Genomic DNA, 10,453 nt, shown 5'->3' with positions numbered 1-10,453 from the left:
GCAGAGGTGGGCCCAGGAGGAAGGGGCTGGGCGGCCACCAGGGGGAGGAGCAGCCCCGCACTGTAGCGGAGACCGTGTGGGCTGAGCCTGGCCTGTGATGGGCAACGAAGGAAGGTCAAGGAGCGAGATCGCAGAAACCAAGTCATGACCCGTCCTCCCTCCCACCCCCCCATTCAACTGGACCAGCCTGTCCATCAGGCCCTGGTCTGGACCCCCAGCCCCTGCCCAGGGCGCAGCCCCCGCTCCCCCAAGGAGCGCCTTTGCTCCAGGACAGACAAGGCCCGATCCTGGGAAGTCAGAAAAGCCTTCAAGTTTTACATGTGAACTTCACCTGGTGAAATGATGGACTTGGGAACTGAACCCAAAGGCAGGTGCTCCTCCCGGCATCCACTTGGCCTGGACAGGGTGCGAGAGGCAGGCCCTGCCCCTGATGGCTCTTCAGTGCCAGCCTCCAAGTGGGGGTGGCGATGTCCCGTCATGGCAGGAGGCCCCCACACCTTGGGTTGCCAGGCGCCTCCGGTGGCCCCTTCCGCCCAAATCCAGAAGCATGACCGTGACTTTGAGAGCAGGCAGACACCGTGTGCCCACACATCACACACCTGGCCGTGCAGCACCTGCCCTGGACTGGAGGAGGGGGTGCTGGCCCCCCCCTCTGACCCCAGTACCCCAGACCAGCCAGCACCATTCACATAGTTAGTCATATTTATATATTTATATATTACAGTTATATATTAAAAACAGAAAAAACTTGCCTGAAGAGAAACTCCTGAAGGACCCAAGTGGCTCAGGAAGTTTGCTATTCCCCCCACCCCCCAAATTCCTTTATAAAATCTTCCAGTGCGATCTTCAGGAAACCCCCGCCCGCCCCAGCCCCCGACCCGGCCCTCCTGTGTCCCCACGACCCAGACTGCCCAGCTCCAGCCCAGCGCGCGGCTAGTCCAGTCTCATCTCTGGCCGTCCACAGCAGCCATGGCTTTCTGCGGGGCGCCCCCCTGCTGGGCTCCGGGGGGCCACGTGGGCTGTGGGTGGTGGAGGTGGTGGAAGCTGTGGGCCGTCGGGGAGGAGGGCGGCATCCAGGTGGCCTGGTGGCTGGGCGGGGACGAGGCCCAGAAGGGGCTGAAGTTTGCAGGGGGCGAGCAGGCCACGGCCGTCATGGGGCTGTTGTTGCTCTGCAGGCCGTCGGACGTGCGCAGCTTGGAGAACATGGCCAGGGCGTCGGGGAAGTTGGGCGGCGTGGCCGGCGTGTTGCTGGGGGTGCACATCTGCGCAGAGAGACACGGGTGTCGGGAGGGCTGTCCACCAGCCCGAGTCCCAGCCTCACTGCCTGGCCCCCGGCCCTCGGTGGGGCTCACCCAGCGGCCCCTTCACGCCCAGTCGCAGCCCGCAAGCAGCTTCAACAGCACAACGCATGCCTCGCCCAGGCCAACAAGAACAGAAAATAAGGACACACCGGCCGTTTTCACCCAAACCAGGGGTGCTTCCTGTGCTGAGGAGGGCCGCCGAGGCCCGTCAGAGTAAAGGGTCATTCCCACCAGCAGCCGGGGTCAGGTTAAAGCGAGGCCAGGGAGCGGCCAGGACGCCACTGTGGCCTCAGCCCGGGTAGAAGCCCACTGGCCCGTCAATAGTCCGCCTGACGTTCCGAGGCTGCGGGTCCAGGGAGGGCGGCCAGACCCAGGGTCTGCCTCCCGGGCCAACCCTGGAGCCCGTGTTGGCTTCAGGCCACGGGAACACCAGCCCGAGTGTCTCCCGTCTCCAGCCTCGTCAGGCTTTCCCGTTACCCTCCCAGACTGCAGATGAGGACACTGGGGCCCGGGCCTGTCGCTGACAGACGCCCATGGGGGCCGCGCCGGAAGAGGCCCGCAGGCCCAAGCTCTGAGCCTCCTCAGCCCTTCGCCAGCCGCACAGTCAGGTGCCACTTTGTGGGTGGGCTCCCCCAGGACAAAAACCGGGCTTTCGGTTTCCTGAGCCCCAGCATCTCCCGCCCAGGCTGCTCTTGGCCGAGGCTGGCAGGGCATCTGACTGTCCAGCCCCTCTCAGCCCTCTTCCTGGGGGTCACCACAAACACCCCATCTGCTGTCTTCTACCCTGGGAGGGGGCTCCCCAAACTCACTATCCCTTGCCACTCCTGATGAGGGAGCCGCAGCCAGGAAGGGCAGGAGCTGGGGTGGGGGCTGGAACTGGCACTCTCCCTGTGAACCAGGGACAGTATGGGGGGGATGGAGGCGCCATCCACCCTCCCTAGGCGCACCCCGCCAGGGGCGCGGGAAGCAGAGAAGGCCCGCACAAAGCGGTCGGCTCTGACCTCGCCAAGCTTCTCCCTTTCCCAGGAAGCCACGGGAGTCTATCTTTGAATTTCTCCTAATTTTAGCAACACTGGCCCCTCCCCCAGGCCCAGGATGGGGAGCAAGATACTAGGTCTCTTCACCTGGCAGGGAGGGAGCTTTCAGGGCTCTGCAGCTAAGCCCCAGCCAGACCCAGACCTGTTCCCGGCTGCTAGGGAGCCCTGACCATTGTCTGCCTCAGGGCAGCCACTGGACTCGATGCATGCGGGCCTGGCCTCGCCCAGACCAGCCTGTTTCCCTCCTCCCTTCACTATTCCCCACCCCTCCCACACCCCACCCCAGGGCTGACTTCTCCGCAGCAGGAAACAATGAATGGGGGGGGGGGGGAGAGAAGCCAATTGCATCACAGCATTGTGACCAACTTCCCCAGCTCACCAAGCCAGCGAGTAGAGTAGACCGTCTCCTGAAACAGCCACCCTGTGTCTGCCTGCTGTGTGAGCTTGGGCAAGTTCCTTAACCACTCTGGTCCCGTAAAACCAGGAGCTTGTTCCAGATGCGCTAGAGGCCCCTCCAGCTCTGTGCTTTTCTGACAACTAGAGACGAGCTTTCAGCTCTTAAGCACACAGGCCGGCCCACGGCACCTGCCAGTGTCCCACGGCTTCCAGTCCATGGGCTTCTCCCCTCCCCACCCCACCCAGGCCCCCTTCTCTGAGAGACACCTCCAACTGTGTGACTGTACCGTCCCCGACAGGACAACCACTTCTCAACGGCTCACACCCTGGGTCACTTCTCGTGTTGCTATTGCTTGTATTTAACTTTTCCCTTTGATTGACTGTCCCTGAGAAACGCCTCGCTCCTTGCAGGCAGGGTGTGCACTGGGCTGCCAGGTCCCCAGTCCCTGGTGCCCCGATGGGTACGCTGATCACAGGCCTGTTACACAACCCAACACCAGCCTCAGGCGAGGAAGCTTCAAAGGACTGCAGTACCCTGGGACTGGCAGATCGGGGCCCCAGGACCTAGAGGGACCTCCAGCCCCAGTTCTCGCCGAGGAGCCTCCCTGCCCCAGCACCACAGAATGGCTGTTCTGGACGCCGTGGGTCTGAGGGGCAAGCGAAGGCCCCTTTGAGAGGAGATGGGGCAGGGTGCCCCCGGTTAGCGGTGTCAGATGCAGGGGGGGGGGGTCGGCCTTAGCACCCACAGCCCCAACCAGCAGTTCTCCCGTCATAGCCAAGGCGTTTGGTTTATTTCTGTACAGCATGAGCCACCCGGGGGAAAGGCTGGTTAAAGGGCCAGGCAGACCCTTGTCCGTGTGTCCTCATAGGGTGAGGGCCCCACGGACCCGACACAGGGGAACCACTTGCAGATCCTCTGAAAAGACAGCCATGGGCAAGGACACCAAGAGTCAAAACGCCGAAAATGCACTCCCAGCCCCACAACAGACCTCCGGGGAGCGATGTTTTACAGTCCCTGGGGCTGGGGCTGGGGCAGTCCCTCCCCCCTCCCAGCAGGGTAATAGGTAACCAGGGGGAGCGGGTGGGGGGACAGGCCTTCAAGTCTCTCCGGGAAGGGATGTCCCCTGCTGGAAAGCAGGAGTCCCCACGCCTGGGGGCCGGAGGGGAAAAGAAAGCAAAGCCAGGCCCGACCACTCCTGTTCCCTGCGCTTCCGTATGTTCACATGCTGAGACGAGAAGCAAATTCCTGGCATTTTCTGGTCAAAGTCTGTCTGTCCTTTTTTCCATAAACAGGAAAGAGAACGTACCCCCCTGGGTCGAGCCCGGCCAGGGTGGATTTATCTCCTTCCTGTCCCTGTGGAGCTGGGCTGTTGGGATGGGGGGCTGCCAGCGCAACAGCAAGAGGGGGCTCCCGGGGAACAGACAGCCCAGCCCCAGCCCCTCCGGGCCCTCCCCGCCCGGGGCCCAGCCGGCCAGTTCTCATCCGAGCCCCCTTCTCCGCTCCCTGCCGCCCTCGCCGCCCTCCGACCCCCTGGCCTCGGGGAGGGCCCCGGGCGCGTGGCTTCAGGCCGAGACGCCGGCGCCCAGGAGGCCGGACCGGGGCTGGGCGAGCCCGACCGGGCCGCTTTCCTGGAAGACATTTTGGCTCTTTGTTTACATCGCGGCGCGGCGCTCCCGGCAACATGGCTGTCACCGCGGGCGGCTGACAGCGGCCCGGCGGCGCCCTGGGCGCGGGGCCGGGCCCAGGCGACCCCCTGCCGCCCGCCGGCCCTCGCGCCGGGGCGGCCGCACTTACCATCTGGTGGTGATGGTGGCTGTTGGGAATGTTGGTTTCTTGGAAAAACGTGCTCAGGGCGGTCTGCGGACAAACAGCGGCGGGAGGCGGTTAACCGGGCCGGGGCAGGCAGCCCCCCGGACGGACGGCCTCCACGGGGTCCGCGGCGCCGCGCTCAGGCCGCCGGCCCCGACCCCTCGGCCGGCCCCGGCCCGCGCCCCACCTCGCGGCCGCGGATCGCCTTACGGGCGATATAAATAGCGCTCCCCCGCCGTGGCGGCTCGCTGCTGGGCGTCCGGCCCGCGCCCCCCACCCCCCGCCCGCCCCGGGTCCCGGGTCCGGTCGTGCGCGCCCGCTCCGGCCCGCACGCACCTCGAACTGCCAGTGGGCCGCCTGCAGGAGCTGCTTCGCCTGGTCGGCCGCGCAGCCCGCGGCCAGGACGAACTGGTTGATCATGACCTGGTGCCGCAGCTCATCCATGTTCACCGACATGGCTCCGCCGGCGCGCGGTCGGGCTCGGCGGCCGCGGGAGGCCGGCCGCCCTCGGCTCGCGCTCCCGCCGCCCGCGGCCTCCGGACCCTCGCCGACCCCGCTGCCCGCCGGGCGAGTGTCGTGGTCCGGCTCCCGCGGCCGCCGACACACAAACAACAGCGCGGGGCGGGGCCGGGTCCCAACGTTCGGGGGCCGCGAGCCGCCGCCGCTGATTGGCCCGCGCCGCCTGGCCAGCTCCCGGTTCCGAGCGGACGTTCGGTTCGAATCCTGCGGCCTGCGGACCCCGCACTGTTTCCCTTTTTTGCCCGGCCGCGCCCATTGGCGGAGGTCGGCGCCGTGGGGCGCCCGGACATTGGCCGGCCGCTGTGTTTTGGCTCGTCCTGGGTCGTGATTGGCCACGGCCCGGCGTTTGGGGCGGAGCCGCGCGCGCTGATTGGTGCCCCGTGGGCCCGTTTGAACTCAACTTGAAAACCTGGAGTGCCTGCTGATTGGCCCAGGCCCCTCTGTTTGGTGTTGTAGGCTTGGGGGTGGTGCGGCCAAGTTCATTCATTACTTCATTGAAACGGAACATGCTCAGCTGGAAAAGCAAGACAGAGTGGCTTTGACTCATTTCCTCTGAAAGATGTGGTCATCTCGAGAAACAGAACGATCAAAATAGAAAGCAGAGAGAGCCCTCGCAGCTGCTCCAGCCTCAGAGATTGTTTATTTTTTTTAAAATCTTTCAAGCAGCTCTACTTTTTTTTAGCCTTTAAAAAAATATATAACGTACTTTTTTTCATGCCTCCTTCCAGTCACTACCCACCCCAAAGGCCAAGTTGTGTGTGTGTGTGTGTGTGTGTGTAGACCAAAACGTAGCTCTCTGAAAATGTAAACCAATGCTAATGTACACGAAATATAATTGCAAGGGAATAAATAAGACTTTCTCAGTCACTAATATCCTACACTCAGATTTTTGTTGTTGTTGTGAAATTGATTGACCTAACCAGATATTTAATTTCTACCCTCTTTTTCATGGGTGCGATACAGGTTCTGGCTCTCAATCCCAGCCATTTAAAAACAAAGTTTGTTTAGAGTGCCCCACCTCCTGGATTAGGATTTGACCTTCAGGGCTGTGTTTGGGAATTGAGGGGGTGGATAAAGAGCTAGGAGTTGCAGCAGACTGCGGAAGGGGCAGAGATGTAGGAAGATAATAGTACTAGAGATTCACTGTTAGAATGTCTGCTTCTTTAAAAACGTATTAAGTTTTGGATCTGAAATGCCAATCCGAGGGTATCTTTTGAGGCTAAGAAGAAAGCAAGCCTTTTCTGAGTTTGCCTAAAGTGGGTTTAACGCGCCATCGAAGAAAATAGGACCATATAAACATAGAATATAAAGTGGGAAATAGTGACACCCAATGTTTATTACTGATGAAAAACAGCCTCGGGCACTATAATGAATTTTCCCCAGTTAGTCTTTTGTTTTTGTTTGTGTTGAAGGGACAGGAGTCAGCTTTTTGCCTGCTGAGCCCTGTTTCTCTTGCAGTAATTACACTTGGCCTCCCACAGGGTACCTGGGCTGAGACGGGAGTGCAGCCCGCCGGCCGGAGAGTCAAGTCCAGCGCGCAGCTCTTCCCTCCAGTAATTGCAAGGTGAAAACAAAAGTGGGCAGCCAGCAGCTTCCGTCGCCAGGGCGCTCAGGCCACAAGCAGCCCTAGAACAAGGAAGTACTGTCATTGTGGGGCTCGTTTTCACAGGTCCGTACAGATGCCAAACATGCCAGGGCCGTGAGTGGCAGCAGGTACCTGGGCAGAGGCATCCAGCCCGCGGGAGCCCTTAGGTCTTAAGTAAGGAGTTCTCAAGGGAGACCAGGGGCCTGAAAGTGCCCAAACTGCCAAACCTCTTGCCTCCTGGATCTGAGGCCATCTATCCTGAAGGGTTGTTTAATGTTTACCATCTGCAGGGCGTAGCTATAGGCACTTGGGAGAGGCGTGGAAGGCAAGACCCCGAAGCCAGAGAGAGACTCGGTTACCGGTTAGGGTTCTCTCCGGTGGGCCTGAGGCCGCTCTGGGCTGAGTGGCTTGCGGCTGCGAGGGGGAAATGCTAATCGATCACTTGGCTTCTGGGAACCTGGTCGGGCTTCATCCTCCTGGGCTGGATAGCCTGGGAGCGCCCGCCCCGGGAGCACAGTGCAGGGAGAATGAATGAGGTCATGTTTGTAGAGGGCTTTGAGCTGTTGGGATGAAAGCAACTCCCAAGTGCAAGGTGTTATTAACTAAAGGTGTTATTATTTTAATCTGAGAGGACAATGTGCGGCAGGTAACGCAGAGCCATAAAAACATGCCCATTGACAACAAATAAAACACAGTAGTGGCCTTGGAAGGAACAAAACCCTCCTTCCATGCGTGGCCTCGGCTGCAGAGCGAGCCGCTGCAGCAGCTGAGATGAGAAACAGTCTTGGCCAGGATTTCCTTGGGGTTTGGATAACAAGTATGTTTTATTTTATTTATATATATATATATATATATATAATCGATTTCAGCAAGGAAGGGAGAGGGAGAAACATCAATGATGAGAGAGAATCATTGACCGGTTGCCTCCCCCCCCCGCCCCCCCAATGGGGACAGAGCCCACAACCCAGGCATTTGCCCTTGACTGGAATCGAACCCGGGACCCTTTGGTCCACAGGCCGACACTCTATCCACTGAGCCAAACCAGCCAGGGCTAATTAATTTTTTCCAGATGATTTCTACTGGGGATGCTTGAAAATGAGTGAGCCTCATGGGGAAGGGGGGGGCGCCAGCTGTCTTGCGCAATCATGGGAGGGGTGGAGGATTGATGATCCCTACCTCCATCTCTGCAGTGCACTGGGTTCCTGTCCCTCCCCTCCTCCTTTCTCTCTTACTCCCCTGACCCAAATGGGTCCAACCAAGCTGAGGGGAACTTGAGGGCTCTCAGGTACCGAAGGCCCTCCTTGTGCAGGTTCCTTGTGACACTGCATAGCGCTGCACAGCATCTCTGACTTGAAAGTCCCAATTGGCCTGAAGCTCAGAGAGGGCAAGGAACCTACTCAGGGTCACACAGCCCCTGCCTGATTTATGCTAGCAACAAGATCAGATGGGTTAGATCAGGTTTGATTGACCCAGGACCTCATCTCCTTTCTCCCCTCCTTCCTTTCCTTTCCTCTCTCCTTCCTTGAATTATTATTATTATTATTATTATTATTATCATTATTATTATTTTATTTTCTCTATTGTTGCATCAAGATGCCAAGACAATGTGGCGATGTGGTTAGGAGAAGCAGAGAGATATTGAGAGAAGAGAGGAAGATGGGAAAGGATGCAAATGCCAAGATAAGAAGACACAACGGCCCTGGCTGGTGTAGCTCAGTGGATAGAGTGCTGGTCTATGGACTGAAGGGTCCCAGGTTCGATTCCAATCAAGGGCATATGCCTGGGTTGTGGGCTCAATCCCCAGTAGGGGGTGTGCAGGAGGCAGCCGATCAATGATTCTCTCTCATCATTGATGTTTCTCTCTCTCTCTCCCTTCCTCTCTGAAATCAATAAAAATCTATTAAAGGAGAAGAAGATACAACGAAGAGAAGCAGCCCTCAGGCCCGCGGGGCAGCCCTCCCTGCAGGTCAGCCCGGGAGGCGGCAGCTCGGGTGCTAACCGGCAGGGCAGCCTGCTCGCGGGGACTCCTAACGCTATTGCTAGCTCTGCCTGTTTAATGCGACCTAAGTCTGTTACGACGTTGCGCTGCGAGTGTGAGCCATGTCTACCCTATGGTGGGTTAGGCAGACCTTGCCACTTGGGAAACATCCGTCTTCTCCTAGACTTTTTCCTTAAAGCAGAGGGGGCTTAGTGCCGGAGCGGTCCCTCCACTGCGGGCCAATTCCGGTCCTCCCCTGTGATGGCTGAGATTTGTGTCGACTGAGAATGTGCCATGAACGCAGCTCTGCTCATTTCTTTTCTTTCTTTCTTTCTTTCTTTCTTTCTTTCTTTCTTTCTTTCTTTCTTTCTTTCTTTCTTTTTCATTACCTTAGTTAATACAACAACCCAGCGATATTGGGACTGTGTCTATCCTCAATGAACAAATGAGAGAAATAGGATCAGAGAGGGTAAGTGACTTGCCCAAAGTCACTCAGCGAGCTCAGGCTGGAGCTGAGATCTGAACCCCTGGTGCTCCCAAAGATCCCAGTCTACTTTCTAGCCTGGCCCACCCCCTGCGTCCACCTCGCTCCTCCCTCAGTGACACTGAACAGACAGGGAAGCTTGTCTGTGCTGTTAGAAGTAGCTAGAAGGTCAAAGCTGGTTCCCTGGCGGATGAGCTCAAGCCGGTTTACACCAGATTACATTTTCATCAACTGTCACAGGTCTCACAAGGGACAAAGGCCAGACCACTCCCAGCAGAGTTAATGGCATTTCCCAAAAACACTCTGGTGGCCTGTACTCTCTGTCCTGTACCTGCCAGCCCAGCGATAAGGTGGCCTCACCTCCAGCTGCCAGGTGTGTCGTGCGGTAGGTGTGTCCCTGGAAGTCCTTTCGAAGAGACCCCGGAGGGAGGTTGGGGCTTTGCCGAGGGGCAGAGACAGGCAGGGCAGGAGACAGCTTCCAAAGCAGCCAGCCCCCCCCCCCAACCCCTCCCACCCCCCTCAGCCTGCTGCAGGAGACACTGGTTGTTGGCGGGGGCCCAGGTTCCCAGCCACTTTCTCTCAATGGCAGGAACGACCAGCCTGGAGCTGGGCCTCCCTGGCCCCACCCTGTCATCCAAAACACAGGAGTCTTGTTGCTGGAGCAGCTGCTAACCTGACTGCCGCACCCCTTTTTTTAAATAAATATATCATACGCCTCCCTAGCTGGTTTGGCTCCGTGGATAGAGCATCGGCGAGAGGACTGAAGCGTCCCAGGTTCAGTTCCAGTCCAGGGCATACCCGCCGGTTGCAGGCTCTGGTCGGGGCGTGTGCAGGAGGCAACCAATTGATGCGTCTCTCTCACACAGATGTTTCTCTCTCTCTCTCCTTCCATTCCACTCTCTATAAAAAAAAAAAAAAAAGGAAAGAAAACAAATATATAATACACCAAGAGTTTGTGTATAACCTGTGCACAGTTTGAAGAATAGGAAAAATCCCAACATACTAGTAGAATTTAAGAAGTCCTAGACTAGTACCTTTAAAACCCTCACATGACTCTCCTCCAACACATACTTTCCTCCCCGCAAAACTCATGATCCTTCAATTTGCATTAATCATTTCCTTGGTTTTTCTTTGTTATATAATCCATTGTGTGTGGGTACCTCCCAACAATGCGTTGCGGGCATATTCGATGGAGTCCATTGAGTAGGTGACTCACCGTTCTGCAGGGCTCAGTCGCTTTCCTCTCCACTCACCCTGCGGGTGAGCTCAGGGGAGCCCTCTTACCAATATGGATCGCTGCAAGCGAAGGCTGGCTCTCTTCCATGACCTCAGAAAACTCTAAG

General features: G+C 58.2%; 1 protein-coding gene across 1 annotated transcript; it reads right to left on the bottom strand.

Annotated features, from left to right (window-relative positions):
* Positions 1-690: 690 nt before the first annotated feature.
* Positions 691-5,234, bottom strand: UBALD2 (UBA like domain containing 2). The gene is made up of 3 exons (XM_081110511.1): positions 4,881-5,234; positions 4,530-4,592; positions 691-1,262 (listed from the first exon to the last, which is right to left on the bottom strand). The coding sequence occupies exons 1-3, from the start codon at positions 4,998-5,000 to the stop codon at positions 945-947; spliced, it is 501 nt and encodes a 166-aa protein (XP_080966637.1). The 5' UTR covers positions 5,001-5,234; the 3' UTR covers positions 691-944.
* Positions 5,235-10,453: the final 5,219 nt, after the last annotated feature.

This window comes from Myotis nattereri (genome assembly GCF_964212035.1).
Source record: "Myotis nattereri genome assembly, chromosome: 16".
NCBI classification, from domain to species: Eukaryota; Metazoa; Chordata; class Mammalia; order Chiroptera; family Vespertilionidae; genus Myotis; species Myotis nattereri.
The sequence above is the reverse complement of the archived record's forward strand: the minus strand, read 5'-3'. Positions and strand labels throughout refer to the sequence as shown.